The 24,755-nt window shown below is 37.0% G+C and overlaps 1 protein-coding gene across 1 annotated transcript in view; it reads right to left on the bottom strand.

Annotated features, from left to right (window-relative positions):
* Positions 1 to 23,124, bottom strand: part of LOC306875046 (alpha-actinin-3) — a 41,854-nt gene extending 18,730 nt beyond the window's left edge. The window contains exons 1-10 of the mRNA XM_079425423.1: positions 22,594 to 23,124; positions 8,107 to 8,221; positions 7,237 to 7,356; positions 6,344 to 6,430; positions 6,136 to 6,223; positions 5,130 to 5,208; positions 4,565 to 4,646; positions 3,104 to 3,189; positions 2,739 to 2,831; positions 150 to 380 (exon numbers count right to left, since the gene is read on the bottom strand). Coding sequence (XP_079281549.1) covers positions 150 to 380; positions 2,739 to 2,831; positions 3,104 to 3,189; positions 4,565 to 4,646; positions 5,130 to 5,208; positions 6,136 to 6,223; positions 6,344 to 6,430; positions 7,237 to 7,356; positions 8,107 to 8,221; positions 22,594 to 22,728 — 1,116 coding nt within the window. The 5' untranslated portion in view covers positions 22,729 to 23,124. The remainder of the gene's footprint in view (positions 1 to 149; positions 381 to 2,738; positions 2,832 to 3,103; positions 3,190 to 4,564; positions 4,647 to 5,129; positions 5,209 to 6,135; positions 6,224 to 6,343; positions 6,431 to 7,236; positions 7,357 to 8,106; positions 8,222 to 22,593) is intronic.
* Positions 23,125 to 24,755: the final 1,631 nt, after the last annotated feature.

Below are 24,755 nucleotides of genomic sequence, written 5' to 3'. Positions count from 1 at the left end.
CTGAATTTCTAAGGAGAGCAGTTTGCTGTTCATATAGTCATTTAGTCGTTTTCTACCAATTTGAGAACTATGCTTTGGACCAATGTGCAGAAGAAGCTTCAAAAGGGTCAAAAATCACCCGAACTTTTCAGATGGTTTGCGCAACTTACCGACACCATCTTGCCCTCGGAGGGCATGAAGGCCGGGCGGTTGCTCAGGCGGAGCTTGGTCTGCAGGGTGTTGAAGTTGATCTCCAGCTGGCACTTCTCCTGAACGCGTGGAGGCTTGTGGACGCGCCTGTAGTCGCGGAAATCCTCCAGCTTCTGCTGCATGGCGCGGATGCTCTTCTCCGCCACACGGTTCTCCAGCCATGGGATGGTGCGACGGATCCACTCCAACAACTACAGACAGATGGAGGGGTTAGAGATGGACTGATGGGCATGATGTAGGTCTTAGAGGGAAAAATTAGGGCTGTTACCAAACCTTTGTGAGATGCCACCTAGACGGCCTCAATTATGCTGCCTTGTACTGCGATTATGCAGTATTGCCTGCATTATTTGCACAAAAACACCCATCCTGAACACATTTTCGTTCAGGATGGGTGACAGATTAAAGGAAAATTTCAACCCATACATCAAAAAAATATTTATCTATTTTTGGTCAAAATATGTTAAATGTACGTTCTAAACAATAAAGTTAAATAAAATATATATTTAAAAAAATTTTAATATATTTTGTGTTAAAGCAATCTTAAAGTAGCCCACACTTAGTCTTAATGCAAATGTGGATGGAATAGCCCATTAGGGATCAAAATTATTAATTTATGTTTAATTTTTCAATACATTTTTTTCAAATGTGTTTGTTCACGTTATAGACAACAAATAATTTTTTTCTTCAAATGTGAAATGTGAATTTATTTTCTTGGATTAAAAATATAGGGCAAATTAATTTTTTAAATGCTTTAAAATATTTGTTGTAAATTTAAAATATATTTTTAAAAATGGCAAAAAATATATATATTAGTAGAAAATATATTATTTACACAAATATATTTTGAAACATTTTATCAAACATTTGGACAATTTTGTATATTTTTAAATATATTCGTTTTTTTTTTTTTTTGCTGTATAATCAATGTGTTACATTTATATAGCGCTTTTCTGGGTACTCAAAGCGCTTTAGATAGAACGGGGGAACCTCCTCAACCACCACCAATGTGCAGCATCCACCTGGATGATGTGACGGCAGCCATATTGCGCCAGAACGCCCACCACGCACCAGCTTACTGGTGGAGAGGAGACAGAGTGATGAAGCCAATCAGTGCATGGAGATGATTAGGAGGAATTTGGCCAGGATGCCGGGGTTACACCCCTACTCTTTTTCGAAGGACATCCTGGGATTTTTAAGGACCACAGAGAGTCAGGACCTCGGTTTAACGTCTCCGAAGGACGGTGCTTTTTTACAGTATAGTGTCCCCATCACTACACTGGGGCGTTAGGACCCACACTGGACTGCAGCACCCCCTGCTGGCCTCACTAACACCTCTTCCAGCAGCAACCTAGTTTTCCCAGGAGGTCTCCCATCCAGGTACTGACCAGGCTCAACCCTGCTTAGCTTCAGTGGGCAACCAGTCTTGGGCTGCAGGGTGATATGGCTGCTGTATGTGTAACCGGTTCTACTTCGCCTCGCTCTGAGCGGGATTCAAACCGCGGTTTCCGTTGCGGGAGGCGGGCGCTCTAACGAGGAGGCTAAAGGCCACGGCCTCTAGCGTCAGTCGCTAGAGCGCCACTTCTTTGAGATGAAGGGAGTGAGGTTTACACGCACCAGCACACTTGCCTGCGTCTGTTACACTCACCCCCCTAAACCTCACTCCCGTCCGGGTCACGGCACCAATGTAACCGGTTCTACTTCACCTCACTCCGAGCGGGATTCGAACCGTGGTCTCCGGCGCGGGAGGCGGGCGCTCTAACGAGGAGGCTAAAGGCCACGGCCTCTAGTGTCAGTCGCTAGAGCGCCACTTCTTTGAGATCAAGGGAGTGAGGTTTACACGCACCAGCACACTTGCCTGCATCTGTTACATATGGGAACTGTAGATATAGTTTACATTTATGCATTTGGCAAACACCTTTATTTAAAGTGCATTCATGCTGTTCATTTCAGCACGCTACAGCCATTTAGCAATGCTAGCACTGGTTAAACCACCAGAAAAACTCAGTATCTGACTGAAAACAACAGCTTAAACCAGCCTAAAGTGGTGAGCTGTTTGCTGACTGGTTAGGCTGGTTTAAGTTGTTTCTTAATAGAGTATCGAAAATTATTAATATAAAACAGATACATTTATTAAAATGGACTATTTCAACCAATATTTGTGTGTAATGCATATTTTATCTCTGTTTTTAACGTCCGTGTCCTAAAAACCAGAAACGTAACACTTTAGCACTTCCAGTTCGATCGTCCTGAAGTCAATGTTTTTTTTTTAATGGTTTTTGGACACATTAAACATTATCAAGCCAAACAGCTAAACTCATCTACTCACAGTATTCCTTGTATTTATGACGGTACTCTTGCAAGTGAATGTTTAGCTTTTTACTTCTTCCAGTTGCTTCTATGCTTCAAAATTCAAGTTGTGTTCATTTGTGAAGATTATCACGATAAGCAAAGCATCTAAGAATAATAAACTTCTGTTCGTCACAGATCTTATTTTCAGCAATAATCCAAAAATCCCACTGTCTTTTGCTGTTAAGATCTGAGAAACTCACCTCGCTGGCCAGTTTCTCATACTCCTCCATCAGCCGTTCATTCTCCTGGTTCACAGCCAGAACCTTACAGATCCTGTTAGCTGCGGTCTCGGCCTGGAGAGAGGGACACAGAGAAAACAAGCAGCTCATTTAGTGCCATAACAAATTCAGTTTAGAGTTAATGTGACTGCATCCAAGTCTCCTCACTTCATTTACTCTGCGTTACACTGGAGAGTGTCTGGAAACTCAGTGCATTACTCAAATCAATTTCCTTCAATCATTTACACAAACCGATCCCAGTTTATACATCTTACACTGTAATAATGAAAAAAACATTAGTTTGGGAAATTTAATCCACATCTGATTTTATTTGTGGCAAATTGTACCTGTTCGGCACCGGCGAAAGCATGGTAAAAGCAGGACACGTAGGTCATGATGGCTTTCTCATCAGGTTTAGGGGTGTTGACGATGTCTGAGGACAAAAAGAAACATAGAATTGAGTTGAGTTCAACCAAAGGCCCTTTCCAGCAGGGCTGCGCTCATCGTGGCCAATTGTCTATGAAATTCTGTCAAGATGAGATTTCAATAACATTTCAAATCAGCAATAACATCCCACAACATTGGTATCACAAATTTTAATCTTAAATCATATTTATAATACAGTACAGAATGTGACAAAGCAGTTTCACACAGTAAAAAACGGGAAAATAGCAGTGTTAATGTTGTAAAATCATTTATCATATATGAAACGAGTTCAATTTCAGCTCTACAGAAGATAATAGTATATTCAATATTCAGCACAATGTAGTTCAGCGTTTATTCAGTAAATCAATTATGAAAAAAAAATCTAATTACACTATAAAGCAGCTCTACAGAGGACAAGAGTCATTATTCAACTCAGTTTAGTTTGATGTTGATTTAATTCAGTTCAATAACAGTGTTAATGTTGTAAAATTCATCAATCATTAATCAAATTCTATTTCAACCTAAACCGCTTTACAGAAGACAATAGTATTTATCTTAAGCTCAATATAGTTCAACGTAGATTCAATTCATTAAAGTTGATCAATTATCAAATGAATTCTATTTAAACTGTAAAGCAGCTCTACAGAACACAATATATCATTATTCAACTCAATTCGGTTCAGTGTTCATTTAGTTTAGTTGTATTTGGGCCAGTTTTAGTATCAGCTTGCGTCAGCAAAAAGAAGTACTGTCAGGTTTTACTAAAGAGTGAAGAATTAGCGCTGAAAAGGCATGGACACAGTTATTTCGGCTCCTGACCTTATTGAATATGCATTTGTAGGAGTTTCCCTTTGAGATGCAAAATTTATGGGAGGAGAGTATTAAAATGAATCATGCACGCGATTTACGCTTGCGCTCGCCAAATTACTGGCATTTGCGGCATTATTTAACGCAGGCGGTAATTTGCGCTGCTCTTGATCGTTTGCGCTGGTCATTATGAAAATGATCTTGCTGCGTCTGTGTTCTTTAATGTGCGCATTGTTAGTAAATCACTTACAAAATTCCCCCCCGGCCTCCCATCTATGATTTTATGGAATTGCGCTCTAACGCTAATTTGCCGTTTAGTAAATCTGTTATAAGTGAGTGTCATTATTCAGCTCAATACAGTTCATATTTTGCTCTCACCCAATATCATCAGTGCAGTTGAAATGATAATATTACTGAATATTAATTGTCATTTAAAGCCCAACTAAGCAGGCTAATAGCCTGTGCATTAAACTCAAAAAGATGGCTGGCTCTTTTAAATGAAAGGTGATGTTAATCTAACATATTGTGTGTTTCAGGATGAACAAGGTTGATTTCAGAGGCGATCTTTCACTCACCTTCAGCGTCCAGCATCTTCGGGATGTCCAGGTACTTCTCTGCCACCTCAAACGCAGTGTTCAGGTTTCCAATAGGGTCATCCTTCAGAGGACCAACAAAATCATTCACTCTATTGCACTTCCCATCAATATCGTGCATTTAGCTCCTCTGTGACTTTATTTTTAAAGGGTGTTACAGACATACTGTCACTTGTAAGAGTTCAGGCCTTATATTGTACACTGTTTGTAGACAGTACTTAATATTAGCTTCTACGAATTTTCATTTTCTTGTAGTCATATCTGAAATTTCATTAACATTACTTATTTTAAGCCATTCAAGCAAAACGGAGAGAACAATCATAGATGTTTATAAACTGATTCCAACCATATCTATCAGTTATATAATGAATAATTTGATCTTTCTGAATCAGTCATTTAAGCCTGCAAAATCATAAGCTGGTTGGATAAAACAAGAGTTTTGGAATCAAGGATAAACCGTTTGATGATTAAAAAAAACATTGTGTGTGAACTCCACATTGGGAATAAATGTAAAGTATTTGAAGGCAAACTGGTGGATAAAGAGCACCTTTCTGAGTTTAGAGTAGTCGATGAGGTCTGGTCTGTGTCTGTGGATGAGGGCACACAGAGCGAGGCCGTCCTTCCAGCTGACAACAACACAGAAAACATATTAAGAAACCTGACTGTGCTGATATATAAACACTGATTGACTGATCAAAAAAAAAATAAAAAAAAAAATAATTACAATGGGAACACTTTACAATAATTTCAGTTTCTTAACTTTAGTCAAATGCATTAATTAAAAAGAACTAACAATGAAAAATCTGTGTTTTTTTTACTAGTCATGTATTTTTTTAGCATGAAAACTAATGCTGATTTGAAGTTAAATAAATAAATAAACAAATGTGATGCCAATTGTAAAGCTATATATATATATATATATATATATATATATATATATATATATATATATATATATATATATATATATATATATATAAATAATTTTTTGACAATTGTTATTAATTTAAATCCAACTAAATTGAACTTTAAAAATGACTGAAAAATATAATGTTGTTAATAAATTAATTCTTATTATTTCCAGTTCAGGTCTTTTAAATGTTGTAAGTGATGACCTTAAAAAAAATTCATAATTTAACTAAAATTTCCAAAAATATATATTAGTACTTGTATAAATATTGACAATATTGCTGTTGATATTATTTGGTGTCACAACAGAAAATGCTACAAGTGCAATAAAGAATGTTTTTAAACAAAATTCAAAAATTTTAATTGAATTGCAGACGTTTCTGACAGGGATAAAGAAAACACAGAGAGCTTTGAAAACCTATGTTTATTATATTTGGTTAAAAAACAAGTATTGGCAAGTTAAGTTATAGTATAGTGAATAGTTAGTATTAGTTCTAATCTAATTAAGGATGCATTCCCTTCTCCGAAAGTGACTGCAAATACATTTATAATGTTACAAAATATTCTATTTCAAAGAAATGCTGTCCTGAACTTTCCATCTGTTTGAACTTTGTGTTCAGGTTTGACTGCCAGTGGTGACGCACCTGATGTGGAAGTTCTGTACGTTGACATTCCTGTAGGGGGCCGTCTTCCTCTGACACCACAGCAGCAGACCCTCTTTAGCAGACGTCTCTGTGGAGTCACACAACAGAAGACCACTCATATGAAGCGATAATGAGGGTTTAATTAGTAACATGATCAGTCAGGTCGTGTCACGAATGTCTCTGACACAAAGCAAATGTGTGTTTGTACCCTCCACAGAAATGTCCTGGATAGCGAAACGGAGAATGATGGTCCAGATCATTCCGAGAGTCATTTTCACATTGCCATCGACAATCTCTGCAGAGCCAGAGAGAGAATTTTGGATAAAATTTAAACATTATAATATGTGTACGTACATACATACTTATATCCACATACACACACACACACACACACACATATATATACATATGATGTGTGTGTGTGTGTGTGTGTGTGTTTGTGTATACATACATATATGTTATGTATGTATATATACATAAATAGTTGCAGTTTACAAATATTTTGTTAGTTAGTAGTTGTCTGTCAATTTGAAATATTTAAATTTATTCTAATTAGAAGGTAAACAATTTTATTGTAAAACATGAGTAATCACATATAAACTGCTGTTTAAATGTTTGGGCTCAGTAAAATCATTATAATTTTATTTGTTTATTTATCTCTTTATTTTTGAGAGACATTGATGAACTTTCTATTCTTCAAAAAATCCTCACTTTTTTTCAACCTTGATAATAATAAGAAATGAGATTTCTGAAAAAGATTTAAGACCGGAGTAATGATGCTGAAAATTCAGCTTTGCATCACAGTATATTCAAATATAAAACAATTATTTTAAGTTGCAATAATATTTGATAAAATTACTTTATTTTTCATCAAATAAATGCAGCCTTGATGAACAAAAAGGACTTCTTAAAAAAAAATATATATATATTATAAAGCTTACCAACCCAAATCTTTTAGATGAATGTATTGAGAAACTAAAATAATTTAAGAGATTACATTATCAATATACTATATTTTACTGAACATAATTGATTGCACTAAATTAAAATGGACAGCTGTAGTTAGGTCTCAATAGTGTACCAATAGTCCAAGTTTCTCACCTTCAGCACCGATGGACACCAGTTTGACTCCTTTGCTTGAGATGAAATCCAGAGCCTTGTTGACATTGGCGATCTTGTGGAAACGCATCTTTCCTTTGTCGGGCTTGGGCAGTCTCTCACCTGCCGATCAATCAGACCAAACTGAAGTCAGTTATTGAGGTAAACTGATCATTATTTTGACTGTGAAGTGTGCAACTCTAGTGGAATGGCACACATGATGACTGTTTCCAAACAGGTTTCCCAAACACCCCTATCGCCCTTTCCATCCAACACCCTAACATCCAAATTTGACATGTCAAAACAAACAGCTTAAAATAGATTCGCAGGTATACACTATTAGAAGACGACATTTTAACATTTTCAAACATTGCTCGCCTCACCTTTAAGTCAAATGATGCAACACATTTTGATTGCAGTCAAAAGCCATTTCAAGAACATATTTTGTTTGCTTTGGAATAACTTGCACTGATGAATCACTCATAATAATAGAAAGTAAAACAAGTGCATTTTGATTTTACGCTCAGATAGGAGGTGATTTTAACTGCGGTGAAAGACTACTTGTTCTGATTCTGACTAATGTACTGAAAACGAATCACAAATGTAGTACATGATTCGGCATCTGGCCTCTGAGGATAAAATAAGCTTTACATGAGTCATGAGCTCCATTCACTGCTTCTGTCTCTAGTCACAATCTCCTTTTAAATATGACTGTACAAGACGACAGCTGAATTTGCTGCAGCAGACGACTTCATACTTCTGGCATGAAACATCAGCGATTACAGAGTTAAAATATCAGTCCCTGTCCTTATGTTTGCTTCACTTGCTCAGTGCATCCTAACATATCAGTGTCCTTTATCCTCCTGTCGTTACCTGAGATGACCTCGAGCAGCAGCATGAGTTTGAGGCCATTCCTGAAATCCTCTTCAATGTTCTCGATCTGGGTTCCTGCTTTACGCAGATGAGAGTTACACCACGCCGTGAACGTCTGAGAGACAAAAACAGATTATTACATGAAACATTTATCCTCAATAATAAAAAAACAACTGCCATTTTCAATGAATACAATAGATTTCAAATGCACAAACCAATTATGTGCTGAGAACTGTACAGTATATATGTTTAATAAAGTATTATTTATCATGAGTCATGGAAACTGAGATATAAATTGAGAGAACTGTGAAATAAAAAGTAGCAATTACTTTTTTTTATGTAAACTCAGAACTTTGAGAAAAAAGTCAGAATTGCAAGATATAAACTAGCCTAATGTAAACTTGAAATTGCAAGAAAAAAAGTCTGAATTCTGAGTATATATCTCGCAAATCAGATTTTTTTGTCTCTTTTTTTTCTCAGACTTGCGAGATATAAACTCCAAACTGTGAGATACAAACTGTCAATGGCAAGAAAAAAGTCAGAAATGTAAAATTAAAAAAAAGTCTCAATTACATTTTTTATTTTGTGTTGGAAACAAAAAATAAAATAAAGTAAAATAAATAGAACTGACAAATATAAACTTTTATTCCATGATTAATTTTCATCATGGAATAAAAAAAAAAATTGTAATCAAGACGTTATATCTTACAATTCTGACTTTTCATTATGAATAATGAGTTTATTTTGCAATTGAGAGTTTATATCTATCAATTATGAGATTAAAAAAGTCAAAATTGCTTTGTATTTGTTTTTCCCGGGCGAAAACCAGCTTCCATTAGAAGTAACTGAAACAGAATCAGATTCACTGTACTACTTTAAAAATACTTAATAAAATACTTCACTACTTAAAATCTACTTTTTAGAAGTTAAATGTAAAAAAAAAAAAAAAAGTCGTGTTCTTTCCAATACCTGACAGAAATGTGTTTTGTGAGAACTTATATTTGACTTATTTTCTCTAATGTGTTTCTAATAATGCAAATGTGAACAAAATTGTCTGTTCAGCCCCATTGCGTCAGTTTGCAGATTACAGTGTGTTTCTGTAGGTTTGGAAAATTAATTATAGTTCACAGATCTTAGAAATATCCTTCGCTTCCAGTGTGTGCGATGCCAAGAAGAAGCAGTGTGTGTGTGTGTGTGCCAATGATGTGGGTGTTACAGAGCAAAGCTGCTGGATGTAAACGAGTGTGTGTGTGTGTGTGTTTGTGCCGAGTGGCAGAATAAAGTATGAAAGAGGAGGAGAAGTGATGAACAACAGGACACGTAGGAGTTCCTGATGAGAGAGACACGGATGGAGAGGTTGAGAGAGGGAAGGAGTGAGGAGGTGTGATTGAGCACAGAGATGGAAGCCAGGGGTCTCTGTAGGGCCGAGTGGGTGGGACACAACGCACAGAAACCAAATATAGACTGCAGAAACTACAGAGATGAAGAGAAGAGACACAAGAATGAGAGATGAGACAGAATGACACATGAAGAGAAGGAAAAATTAGCAACGAGAAAAAAAGAGAAAAGATGAGATCAGGTAAGAACAGACAGAAGGTTGAGGCACAATAAAAGAAAATCGAATTAGATAATAAAAGTTGAGAAAAGAAGAAACGAGAAGGAGAGATGAGACCAAATGAGAAGAAAAGAGAAGTGAGAATGAGTGTTGAGAAGAGAGGAGATAAAACAGAACAGAATAGATAATGAAAGAAGAGAAATTAGATGATATAACTTGAAAAAAAAGAGATGAATGAAAGATGAGACCCAGTGAGAAGAGATGAGACAAAAAGAGAAGAGATAAGATAAGAGAAGTGAAAGTTGAGAGAGAACATAAGAGAAGACAAAAGAGAATGAAAGTTCATGATCTCTTCATGAAAATAAGAGACGAGGAGAGAAGGAGATGAGACAATATAAGAAGAGAAGACATGAGATATGATAAATGTAAAGTGAGAAAGAAGAGAGACTGAATGAGATGAGACAAAAGAAAAGATGAGATGGCAGAACCTGGAAACTGAAACAAAATTGGGAGGCTGATGGAGAGAAATACACAAAAAATAGAAATGAAAGGAGACAAAAGAAGAGAATGAGAGAGGAGAAAAAGATGAGAGTTTAAAAAAGAAAAAAGAAAACTGATGAGATGAGATTCTAGGCAGATGAAATGACAGAACCTGGAATCTGAAACCAAATAGAGGAGCTGATGGAGAGAAATACACAAATATAGAGGCTCATCATTGGCTTTTTGCACCTTAGGTTCATCAAACAAACCTCTTCTAATCAAGTCCATTTCTTCCAATTGAGTTCTTGATGTCTCACCACAGGTTCTTCAGATCAGTGTTTTGGTCTCTGGGTTCTTTAAAGAACAAGTGCAGAGATGGTTTTCAAAGAACTGCAACCAAACTAGGCTTTACAAGGTGGTTGATGAGACGATATTAAAAAAATATATTTTAAACGAACAACAATCAAAGTGAAACACTTACTAAAAACATTTACAATGGTGTGAAAAAGTGTTGGCCCCCTTCCTGATTTTTTTTTTTTTTTGCATGTTTGTCACACTTTAATGTTTCAGATCATCAAACAAATTTAAATATTAATCAAAGATAACACAAGTAAACAACATGCAGTTTTTGAATTAGGTTTTTTATTATGAAGGGAAAACAAAAACCAAACCCACATGGCCCTGTGTGAAAAAGTGCTTGCTCCCTAAACCTAATAACTGGTTGGGCCACCCTTAGCAGCAACAACTGCAATCAAGCGTTTGTGATAACTTGCAATGAGTCTGTTACAGCGCTGTGGAGGAATTTAGGCCCACTCATCTTGGCATAATTGTTGTAATTCAGCCACATTGGAGGGTTTGAGCATGAACCGCCTTTTTAAGGTCATGCCACAGCATCTCAATAGGATTCAGGTCAGGACTTTGACTAGGCCACTCCAAAGACTTCATTTTGTCTTTCTTCAGCCATTCAGAGGCGGATTTGCTGGTGTGTTTTGGATCATTGTCCTGCTACAGAACCCAAGTTCGCTTCAGCTTGAGGTCACGAACAGATGGCCGGACATTGTCCTTCAGGATTTTTTAGTAGACAGCTGAATTCATGGTTCATTTATCACAGCAAGTCTTCCAGGTCCTGAAGCAGCAAAACAGCCCCAGACCATCACACTACCACCACCATATTTTACTGTTGCTATGATGCTCTTTCTCTGAAATGCTGTGTTACTTTTACGCCAGATGTAATGGGACACACACCTTCCAAAAAGTTAAACTTTTGTCTCGTCAGTCCACAGAGTATTTTCCCAAAAGTCTTGGGGATCATCAAGATGTTTTCTGGCAAAACTGAGACGAGCCTTTATGTTCTTTTTGCTCAGCAGTGGTTTTCGTCTTGGATCTCTGCCATGCAGGCCATTTTTGCCCAGTCTCTTTCTTATGGTGGAGTCATGAACACTGACCTTAACTGAGGCAAGTGAGGCCTGCAGTTCTTTAGATGTTGTTCTGGGGTCTTTTGTGACCTCTTGGATGAGTCGTCGCTGTGCTCTTGGGGTAATTTTGGTCGGCCGGCCACTCCTGGGAAGGTTCACCACTGTTGGATAATGGCTCTCTCTGTGGTTCCCAAAGCTTTAGAAATGGCTTTATAACCTTTTCCAGACTGATAGATTTCAATTACATTCTTTCTCATTTGTTCCTGAATTCTTTGGATCTCAACATGATGTGTCGCTTTTGAAGATCTTTTGGTCTACTTCACTTTGTCAGGCAGGTCCTATTTAAGTGATTTCTTGATTGCGCGAACAGGTGTGGCAGTAATCAGGCCTGGGTGTGGCTGGGGGGGGGGGGGGGGGGGGGGGCACTTATTCACACAGGGCCATGTGGGTTTGGATTTAGTTTTCCCTTCATAAAAAAACCCTTCATTTAAAAACTGCATGTTGTGTTTACTTGTTTTATCTTTGATTAATATTTAAATTTGTTTGATGATCTGAAACATTCTGAAAAATCAGGAAGGGGGCCAACACTTATTCACACCACTGTATGTCATGTGACCAATAACAATCAGAGAACCAAAAACATGCAAATGTGTTGTTAAACTATTGAAATACTAACAATTCAAAGTAATATTTCAAGTTTCACATTCATTTATGAATCCCTGAACTAGAGAATAAAAACTTTTATACACAGAGACTGAAAAAAGTTCAGGCTGCGAAAGCCTCTTTGGTTTTAGGTGGAACCCCCGGGAGCCTTTAGGGAGCTTTTAGAGGAGACAAAACAGAGAGGAGATGGACGGATAGAGACACGACGGGGGAAATGGAAAGATCGAAAAGAGGCAGAGCAGGAAGGCTGAAAGGAAGCGCTGATGGAGGAGGGGTGACGATGTCTAAATGTGGATGTTACAGGACACCCGAGACACAGCTGAGAGTGAGGGATTCCTGAGGAGCAAAGTAAGAGACACAACAGGAGCTTTAACTCCAAAGGGCTCTGTTTGACCTGTACTGACCTGCACATTTATATTTATATTTTTTATCTTTAATTTTATTTTATTTTTATTCTCTTATTTTTTCTACTTTTCTTTTTCTTAATATCTGTATACTTTATAATTGCACTGTCCTTGGAGCGGACCTGACTTACATTTCACTGCTGGTTATACTCTGTATAATTGTGTATGTGACAAATAAAAATCTTGAATCTTCTCATGAGCTTTCTAATACAGCAAACACGCCTCAAAAACAGCCATAACGTCCAAACACTAACAAAAACATCCCTAAAAATGAACCAAAACACAAAAGCGCTTATATGCAGCCAATAATGTTACCCTGAGCCTTTAAATAACACCCTTCAGTGAGCGCACGCAGCTGCCACTTCCACTCTGTTAAGTAAATTCATTTCCCAGCATCCACCTGTTACCGGTATGTGTGTGTGTGTGTGTTTGTATGGGGGTCAATCTATAAACATGAGGTAATGCGCTATCAGCATGAGAGGAGATGTCTGTCTTCTCCAAACCCCACCGGACCGCCGGGGAAGCCCTTTAATAGGTGACCTTTCAAACCAAATTATAACCGACCTCTAAGGTCAGAAGTGTACTGCTATTTTAGTTAAGTTGTGTTTAAAGAAAAACCCTGTTCACCATAAATCTCCAATTCACACTGAGAATGAATGTGAACCCACTTTATAGCAGGAGCGTTGTAATTTGTTGTGTCCTATTGCATCACTGCTTATTTGAGGTATAGAAGTATAAATTATAAATACAGATTAATAATAATAATAATATTGTAGAAATAGTGAGCAGCATTTTAAAAAATCATGCAAATAGCTTTTTTGCTTTGTCTAATTTTTAAAATGATTAAAATTAGTTGATTTTTGATACTTAGCATTTTGTTGTGTATGTAAATGCCTTCAATATATATAAATCATAATGCATGATCAGATACCAATCGCATAATGTTAATTTAGATTAGCATAAAATAAACAAACAATTTAGGGGGAAAACTTAGATGGCTACTAACCAAATAAATTGACATGGTTTTACATTTATTATGTGTGTAAAATAAATAAATGCTAACTTTATAGACATCTGAATATTTGAATCTGACTGACCAATCAAAATCAAGTATTACAAGTGAGCTGTTTGGTAGCACATTAAAATGCAATAAAATAAATGCGAGAGAGCTCCTGATTTATAGAGCTCAGCTGTGAGGTTATGAATGAGGTTCACCTGTTCATTTGATCAAACTGTTCTTTTAAAAATCCTTATAATGTGCTCATGTGCCACACTGTGGTCAGTGTAAATACAGAACAGCACATTCATAAAGTCTGTATGAGTGCAGTAGACAGGTCAGGCCAAATGCACTCACACACACACACACACACACACACAGGTATGCTCGTCTAATGCCTCTAGTGGGGAGGAATTATCACCTTACCAAAGCATGATCACCGAGCTGGAAAAAAGCTCCCGGTAATTGTGAGTAAATAAAGCAGCTAGGACTGTATTGATAGCTTGTCATTTGTCTGGACGGCTGCCATTCATTCTCCAGCTTGTTCTTTCTCTCGTTCACTCGCTCGATGGAGGTAATTGTCCGAGGAGGGAAAACAATGACGAGGCCACAGGGGACAATGCAACAGTTCCCTTGGCCTGACCGCCGCTGATCTTTCACATACATAACTACTGATTTCTGACATTTTATTCCAGCCATTGCATTGAAACACACTAAAATGATTCTCTGAGAGGAATAAAGTTCAATAAATAAAAAAACTAAGGTAATCTAAGTTCTTCAAGGACTAGAAGTTCTCACAAATGCTAATGACAAAACTGCTCTTCAGACAGTTAATCATAATAATAATAATACTTAGGAGGCATCGTAATTAATTGTTGTTTTATGTAAATGTGTGCTAGGCAGCAGGGTTGCCAGGTCTACAAAATAAACCCACCCAAGTGCATTCTGCACTATCAAAATTGCTCCAAATTAATGGGGCCTTCACTTCAACCCACAGCTAAAAAAAAGAAAGACAAAACAGCCCAATTACGCAGGAAAACTGCAGACTTGGAAACACCGCTAGACACGTGTTTGAACGTTGCACCTCTTTTCTTTCACGTCTCACGTAACAGCATTAAAATCCAACGCTCATGTTAAAATAAGTTCAACTTTTAAAAATGCATTATGGATGAACGCCCCTTAACATCGGAAGCACAACTATGGCACCCTAAAATACTTACTTTGCAGGCAGCTCACAGGGTTTCACCTCATCTCACCAACAAACAGAGCTACAGGATTAGGGGCCAATGTGCTACTTTTCCGTTGTTTTTCTATGTAAACATGCGCTAGACAGACGTGCATGACCGATAAACTTTTACAAGAAGTGCTGCTGATCAATGCCAGTTCCAAAACAGTGGACCAATCAGAAGACCCTGGAGGCGGGGCAAACGTTGTGAGCTTTTGTTTACAGTAAGCAAGCTGGCCTGACAACTGTTTTATTTGACAGCAACATGGCAGAAGCATTCTGTGCTTTATTTTTTTAAATCCATACCTGAGCACTGCGTCCCATGTTTTTAGATGCAAAAACTTATTCTGTGTGAACGTCCCCTTACGGTGTATTCACAAAGGATGTCACCGTTAATGCTTCTCATTTATTTTGAATGGGTAACGTCATGCGTCGCCGAACTGAATTGTGGGTCCATTGCGTCACGCCACTGTCGGTGCTTGTGGCAAAAGTTGATAAATTTTCAACTTTAAGCACCAAAGCAGGCGTCAGCCAATCAGATCGCCTTATGCAAATACCTTAGTGCAGACACAAGCCAATCATGTTCATGCAACACCGGAAAAGTAATGTGATTGTCTGTTACTGTGACGATCGTGTCAGTACCAAGCTTCAGATATGCCCTCCGTCAAGCGTCGATGCTGACACTCCGTGTGAATATACAGTTACTCACAATCAAAGTCATGAAGTCATGCAAATGAACCACTAATTACAATATTTTTTTATTTTATATTCGGTAACACTTTATTTTGATAGTCCACTTTAGACATTCTATTAACAGTAGATAACTACATGTCGACTAGCATTCATCAGAGTATTAATAGACTATCTGCTTAATAACTTCAAAAACTTTATTTTGATGGGTCCACATCATATAACATACTGACTATGAGAAATTTTGCATGTACATGCCAACTTATTCTACTAGTCCTAAACCTAACAGTCTACTCAGAGTTAGTAGACATGTAGTTGCAAATTAATGAGAATTAGTTGACATATAGGTACAAAGTTACTTACTGTTAGTATAATGTCTAAAGTGGACTATCAAAATAAAGTGTAACCTTATATTCTTCGAATTATAAAACTGTGCTATTGGTTTTGTGAGGGAACACACTGGTAGGACTGTTGTTATGATTATCATCAACATTGTGATTTTCAAGTTAAGACTTTGTGTAATGCATAATGGAGATTGTAAAATATGCATTACTCAGATCTGGCAACCCTTCAAAACACTGAATAACCGAGTGTCCATGATGTCTTGTGGTCAATGTGTTCTTGCGACTGAATTATTTTAATGGGAATGGAAAATCTGAAATCATCTAAAAGGAATGACAAGGCAGCAACCTTCGGTCACCCAGCACACACACTTGAGGCATGCTAGGACCTGACATCTCACATTTCAACATTTATCGACTGCGGCAGCACTCATTAATGGGTTCACAGAAATATTACTGATGACGGCTGAGGATTCAACGTGAGAAAGACTGTGTGTGTGTGTGTGTGTGTGTGTGTGTGCTACTGAACGAGTTTCCTTAAAACTAAGTTCGTCTTTGTAAGTTACTATGGCAACCTCGTCTACAGCATCCTCTACAAGACTAATACTGTCATTAGCGTTTCACAGCCTTCTCCTGCTTTTAAAAGTGTAGACAAGAAAATGTTGTTCATAGTTAAGATTGCAGCTCAGAGAAAAAAAATCTCAGATTTTTCAAGTGACAAAGCATTAGGTATATAACAATGAATGCGCCCATAACATGCACATCATGTATGTAAATTATTATTATTATTATTTTTTTAAGAATTAATTAATTCTGGATTTGCTAAGCTGTCATTTTTGAAGGGTATATTTACTTGTTGCACAGGTATATATGAATTTACCAATTGTAAGGAATTAACATGATAGAAGAACGTGAATAATAAATATAACGAATCTCCTGCATTACAGACAGCTGAAAGAGCATCACACTTAAACTGACTCCTCAGTAATGAGTTGGGCAGATGGACACAAACACACACACACAGTCCCTGTAGAGACCAGAGACCACATTACAGCTTATTCTTAAAATATCAACCTAACATCACACTCAAGCCGTACAAAAAGCACAGTAGGGGTACCATGGTACGTATTGGTATTAGACGACTATACTATGGTACCGTATGATTAACCTATTCATATTCCACAGAATCTACAAGGTAATGAAAGGTACTTTAAACAACACCCTGGCAATGCATATATGAAAGTGTCTTTTAAAACCCATAGTATTACCATTTTCATAAGTGAAGCAAATGTTGATATATAACTGCATATACACAAACCTAAACACACACATTTTCGAGCACACACACATAAAGCCATCGTGAGGCCTGTGTGTCCCTCTGGTAGTTTATAGTCGCTGCCCTACATGGCCACAGCTTCTGGAATAGCAACTGCCATCTGATCTGACCACACAATCTCTCGCCCACTCGCTTATTTGCTCTCTGAAACACTTACTCTCTGTGAGAATAATGCAAAAATAAGAAATGACACTAATGCACAATAGGACCTGAAACTCGTAAACAAATAAATCTGTTTCCTTTTCAACAAATGATTAAAAGAAGTGCTTAGCCTTTGAAATATGCAAATTAGGAACAAAGTAAACATTTTCTAGCCACACACAGATGAGACTTTTATAGACATTTTAAAAGATTATGTAAGGTAAACAAAGAAAATTGATTGAAACTTTTTGAAACACAATTTAAGAAACAATGAAAATGTGTTTTTTTTTTTAAAAAAAGCAAACACAATATCAGAGTAATATAAGGAATTGTATTAGAAAAATTATCCCTTTTATATGTTTCATATGTTTGACTCTTCACATACTGTAAATAAATCCAGTTAAATGAGAGGTCCTTACATACCACAGCACAAAACACATCCCCACTTCACAAAATCTCACAATACTGAGAATCTAAAAAATTATCTTAAATATAGGGGTCATTCGCTGAAAATGCATAAAATATTTTAGAAAAAAAAGTTATTTACAAGTATTCATAAGGTATGCATATATATGAAGTTATAAATTGCTAAATCAAATATTATTGGAAGTCTTTCTACTTCGAAATTTCATGTTTAATTCAATGCATTACTTGCCATTTATTTTATTTAAACAAATAATTATTTATTTAATTGACTAGTAACTTCTGAATGAAAATCGTTTTCATACTAAATTTGTTTTAGCGTAGGCAGTGAAAGCATGATATTTTAATTTCAACATACATCCAATTTAGGCAAAAAAAACCAATTCATATTACATAAAATCCATTAAAATGTAGTAGTGACAAATGGGGATATGCAAATTGACTCATATTTCCCTGAAAATTACACATTTAAAAGTAAAATAGATTTGCTAAATGTCCTGTAAATCATATAGTGAGTCATGAAGAAAAAAGACTAATTGTGCACAGTCAAGTCAAACAGATTTCTACGCAAATGTCTACAATCTAAATCTGATACAAACGCATGTGCCAATGAATTTTGGTATTGAGAACGACTGCCATGTCCTCTTGATATCTAAGCCTTGTCCAATAGATCAGTTCACACTCAGAAGCAACGGACACATTGTAACTCAACTCAGCAACAGAAGTAGAAGCGGCCCTCACAAAAAATGACTGGCAGAAAGAAGCGACTTCACACCACAGAGAACAGACGTCAACTTAATTTGATCAGCGATGACTTTTCCCACATGAATAACCGTTTGTTAGCAAATAAGGATCTTGAGCAGACTTGTGTAAAGGGTATTTATATAGTGTGACTACAATCTCCTCTTGCTGTGTTGTATGTGTGGGTATTGTTTACATCTTAATGCATGTCAAAGATCATTCCAAGGTCACGGTAATGTATGTATATATAGAAACTTATGCCCTCCAAACAGCAGCAAAATATTTTTCTTAGAGTCTCAAAGACATACGTTTACACTTTTTAATGATATTAATCAATCACTTCATATATTTGCTTTGAAATTTGTTACAATGTTTCTTTTCAGTAAGTGGAACTGTTATTTGTATTTTCCAATAAATGAAAACAAGAATATACAATGGCATTTATTCATGTACCGATATCAATAACAATAAAAAGTCATTATAAACATTAATGCCATTTTTGTTGCACGAAAGTGTCTTAAAATGTAAAATGCCATGTGAGGACTTCAAGTCAATAAATCTATACAATCATCTCATATAAGCTCATATTGTTCAGAGACTTAAACTGAAACTCAAGCCATAACACTCAAAATGTTGCTATATTCCCAAGAAAACAATCTCAAATATAATTTTTTACTATATTGTCCTGTCCTATAGGTAAAAAAAAAACCTAAAACCAATGCAAATTCACAAGTTGCCACAACATCAGATGCACCTTCTTATCCTTAAAGTATGTCTTTCAAGAAAATCCTAGATAAATATAGCAAGGATGGTATAAAACGTAACAGTGAAGTTGACAGTTTAGCTACATTAGCAATAGCTTAGCTGCAGCAACAACAAACTGATGTCTTAAAACTCAGAGGATCTCATTTCAATGTTTCACTATTTGTAATAAAATTTATATTTTTTGATATGAGAGATTTCCAATATCTCTATACTCCTCTTGGTGGCAGCACTAAGACTCTTTCCACTGATTTATTCTTTCTGTCATAGAGACCATTTAAGAGCAGCCATTAGGCTAGCAGGCAGCATGATATCAGCTATTTTAAGCCAGATTGTGAGAATTTAAACTCAGAATTTACTAGTCAACAGCACAGCGATGCACAGAAACGATTTATCTATTTTCTGCTGCCTTTTGACAGATATCAGATGAAACAGCATGTTGACAATCACTTTATTACTGGTACTTCTGTAACAGGTGCAGGACCTCCACCCCCGAGCAACCCCCATATTCGTTTCATTGCAAAATGATGCACTTTCTATATTTACGCTGTGATATCAGCTCCTTATGCTGATCTTACATGCCTGAGGATGTTTAAAGACCATCTGCCATGTACTCAAGTCTGAAACCCATCTAATAGTCTGATTTGAAGCCTTTTATCACTGCAACAAGATCACGTTAAGAACTTATATTAGCTTAGCTTCATACAATCAATTGACATGAGCTCAATCTTTAACGTTTGAAAAATTAGTAAAAAACGTCACAGATCATCCAGGTGGCGCTAGTGTGCACATGAGAAATATCACTCCATAACCAAATGGAAAACAGTGACTAGCTTCTTAAACTTCACCTTTTCTTTTTTAGTTAAGAAGCAGGAGGAATTGACACATGTAAAGTCTATGGTTTACATTAGAGGAGGTGCTGGCTATGAAACACCACCGTGTGCACCTTAAAAATGTGCGCCATTAAAATAGTGACAATTGACATGGTGCCATATTTTGCTAGCTATCAAATACAGAGGGAGCAACTGCACAGGCAAAGGAGCTCAGAAAAGACAGCCTTAAGAATGGAGGGAACGAGGGAGCAGTACAGGAGATGGGGCGGCAAGGTTTAGGAGTATTTTTAGGGCATGTTTATTCACAGACAGAAATGAACCCTCCTTGCACTTCTCTTGCTCTCACACCATCTGTTGAAGTCTCTCAGCTTTGTCAGGTCTTTCCAACATCCTACATGCGAGATACCTTTATGGAGAGTGCCTGCACAATGCTTTTTCTACATCATGTTCTTCTTAAAATATAGCATATACACTATAGCCTATTGCCAAAAGTATTGTGTCACCCCCTTCTAATGAACAGGTTTGACTACTTTAGTCATTTCCATGAGTACAAATCTTAATGTATATAATGATATTCTAGGGAATTGTGTGCTTCTAATTTTATAGCAACAGTTTGGACAGAACCCATTCTATTCTAACATGACAGTGCCTCTGTGTATAAGGCAAGGTTCAAAAAGACATGATTCAGTCAGTGTGGAAGAACTTGACTGGTCTGCAGAAAGCCAAGTCCTGATCCCAGCTGAACACCTCTGGTGTGACTTTAAATGCAGACCCTGAGCCAAAAACTCATCACCAAACACCAATGACTTGTACATGGGTACAGTCATTTTAGACACTTTCAAAACTGTTGCAACAGAGATGGAAATACAGTTTTTAAATACGTGAATTACGCTTCCATCTTTGTTGCCACAGTTTTGGAAGTGCCTTCTTCTGTTCTAAAGAAGGGGGTGTCCCAATACTTTTGTCCATATAGTGCATGTACAAATCATTGATGTTTGGTGATGAGTTTTCGGCTCAAGGTCTGCATTTAAAGTCACACCAGAGGTGTTCAGCTGGGATCAGGACTTGGCTTTCTGCAGACCAGTCAAGTTCTTCCACACTGACTCAATCAATCATGTCTTTCTGAACCGTGTCTTATACACAGAGGCACTGTCATGTTAAAACTAGAAAAGGGTTCTGTCCAAACTGTTGCTATAAAATTAGAAGCACACAATTTCCTAGAATATCATTATATGCTTAAACATTAAGATTTGTACCTCATGGAAATTGCTAAAGTAGTCAAACCTGTTCATTCGAAGGGGGTGACCCAATACTTTTGGCAATATAGTGTATATAGGCTACCAATATCAGTTGATATTAAACCATGCCCAAACATGTAACATAGCTACCTAAACCAATAGTGACCATGTGACAATTTTCACAAAATATGTGCATCTGACATTCAAGGCAACTTATGAATTTTCTGTCTTGGCAAACCTATCTGAGCTTGACACCGAATCTGTGGTTTGCAAAGATCAATCAGTTGTTCTTAGCTGACGTCACCTCAGACCGTGGCACGAGCTCCACTGACGGCTATTAAATGTCACCTGTCATTTCTGTCAACCAGATTATCTTCAAAAACGTCTTATCAACCTATCTTTTACACAGAAAAGCGTCTAAAGAGCGACTGTTTGATCGTTTAAAGCACAGGTAAGTTTAGAGTAGGCTACGTGTTTCCACATAATGCATTGAAATTACGCGCGCTTTTTCTGAGGCAATTTTACAACTCTAAAAATTCAGTAGTGTTCAGTAGTGAAAAACGGTTTTATAGACTCGTAAAACGCATAAAAACCAATTAAAATTAGCCACAAACTTAATGAGGAGGGCGGGGATGTGGTAACACGAAGGAAAACTCTGAATGGAACCAACAGCTGTTCATTAATTCGCTTGTCAGCTCGAAACAATAGTAAAAGTGTTTTAAATCGTATCCAAGTGTTGTATAGTATGTTCAGTACGATTTCCTTTCTTAAAATTTGCTAGGGTAATCATAAAATCCAGTGCAATCACTACAGCCATTCTTACTATAGTAAAAGAGCTATCCTTACCATGGTAAATGAAAAGGGAAAACGCAGTTTTAGTAGTTTAAGTTTCGTTATTTTATGACCATATTGTAATAAATACTGTAGTGACTATAGCATTTTAGCTAAAGCTATGGTTACCAAAGTAAGTGTCTATAATTGGGTATACTTACAAAACAAACATTTAACATGGTAGCCATCATTTCCACCGAAACTACAACACTTATAGCAACTATAACATCATACAGTGACACAAACTGTATAAAAACCTTTTTTTAGTTCGAGTTATTGAAATAATAACCATTGAATTTTGGTGGAATCTATGATTGCCAAGTTATATAAAAGGTAAATGCAACAAATAAAAATGTTGCCCCCTCAAAGTGACTGGATTGTGTCACAGTGATGCGCAGTCATATGAACATACCTTCCTCTGCTGTTTCTCCCAGGCAGGGTCCAGCAGAAGGTCCCTGTCCCAACTGTCCTCCTGAATCATGTAGTCTTCCGTAGACATCATGTAGGTGTTGTTATACTGCACCTGTGTCTCAATAACAGTCGTCATCTTTTACACTTATCCCTCTAACTCTTAATATTAGAAGTTACGTGCCTTGCACTCTAAATCGTGAACTCTAAATCCTGTCAGTGCGTTAGAGGAGAACACCCGATCAGTGTGTACGTGTATGACCGTGGAGGAAGAGGCCAGACTCCACTCGTCTGAGGTGCCTGTGTGGAGGTACGAGCAGAACTTCTGCTGCCCAGTGCTCCTGTCCTGGTCAAAAGTAGCACACGTGACTGCACCCCAATAAATAAGAGATCTGGTTGTGTGGGTGTTGGGTTATGCTACCTAAAAGGTGTGAGAGGCGGGTCACACTGTGCACTGGGGCCAATAACTGGTGGCGCTTTTAGTGTAGGGCAGGGAAAGATCTCATACACGCCTCCTTGTGCCCTCCACTTTGCTAACACCTGTTGTCCTTGGCAGTAGTCTATATCTACTTCCCCAAGAAGCAGTTCTGGAGCCAGTTTAAATGACAACCAGCTGACTGCTATGGATTGAAAATAGGTGCACAAGCAGATCCCAGGCCTGTTAAAATCCCTGACTGTCTCCCTCTTAGTAAATAGTAATGCCTGTAACATCTCTATACATGCAGTTCTTACTACACACAATAGTGCTTCTTTCATATTTAAAACAAATAGAGACAAGTCTGTAATAAGTAATAAGATAGAAGACCCATTCCAAGAAAAGTCTCATGAAAAAATTTAAAATATTATTTAAGAAAACATTAAGAGATTGAGTGTATGCAATCATTTACTTATATAAAAGAAAGAAAATTAAATATTTTTTACTTTACAATGATGACAAGTAAATGAGCACAACATAGCATATGCTGTCATAGTTCTAGTTTATTGCAGTAAGCATGCGATGCCAAACAGTGTTCATGCAGAAGCTGGTGTAGGAGAGTACACTTTACCAGTCGCAAGGTTTTTGCAATATACACACATTAACAAAGCATGCATATATTCATTAGAAGGTGATAAAAACATTACGACCAGCTCAAATCCTATCACCTGCAATAGAAATTATTCTCGTTTCACGCATGAATTATAAAAAATTATGCACTTTGACTTTCAAAAGTCTTGGAGTAGCCTTTTCACTCAGTAGGGGATATCCTTATAAAGAATCAGAGTAAAAAAAAAAAGGAAAATTAAACAAAAAGAAAATACTGGCGTTTTCTAAATATAATGGGATACAAACACTAGCGGTTGTGTTATTGTCCAGTTTAAACAAGAAGGTTGACGATATCTAGGGAGGAAGTGGACAGAAAGAGCATTCTGTTATACAATGAAAATTTTGAAGCGTACCATCTAGATTCAAAGAGACTTAAGCTGGAAGAGCAAGTTGGAGAAGAAGGTAAGTGTGATTTGGTACTAACCAAGAACCATGTTTAAGAACCAAGATTCTGTATGGAAGGTTCTTCGCAAAAACCTCTGATATCTATCTGCTGCAGACATCATTCATCATTAACGGATGTTACGGACATCACAAATGTCAACCGCAAATATCTGCAAGCCAAATATCTTAATACCACTAACATTAGGAATACCGGCTACTACTCTGTCTCTGGCATAAGAGACATCTTATTTCAGGTAAATCAATTACATTTTCCTCCAGAATATTATGTAAAACTGAGGTCATCTTATCTTTTTCCCCTCATTTCTACAGGCAGTTAAACAGACACTATAGACAAAAAGCAATACAGATGTTTGTGACAATGTATGTGAAGATGCTACATCATCATCTGAAAAATCAAGTAAAATCAAGAACAACAGCACCTTCTAGTGAAATAAGACACACTTCACTACCATGCTCCCTCTGGAGGAAAGGTCCTGTATGTATCCCTCTGGCAGGTCAGGTTCAGCAGTCTTATTTTTTCCCCATCTGAAGCCGCTTTTTTTCTAGGACATTCTTCTACCGGCTATGTAATTTATCTAAATCTGTGCCACCTACTTATATTTGTGTTTGAAATAGCTGAATGTACAATAACAGACTCTCATTTGAACAGGTAACACAACGTAGCTTTCAGATTAACT

This window comes from Barbus barbus (genome assembly GCF_936440315.1).
Source record: "Barbus barbus genome assembly, chromosome: 1".
Classification (NCBI taxonomy): Eukaryota; Metazoa; Chordata; class Actinopteri; order Cypriniformes; family Cyprinidae; genus Barbus; species Barbus barbus.
Note: the sequence above shows the minus strand (reverse complement) of the source record. Positions and strands in the feature narration are given on the sequence as shown.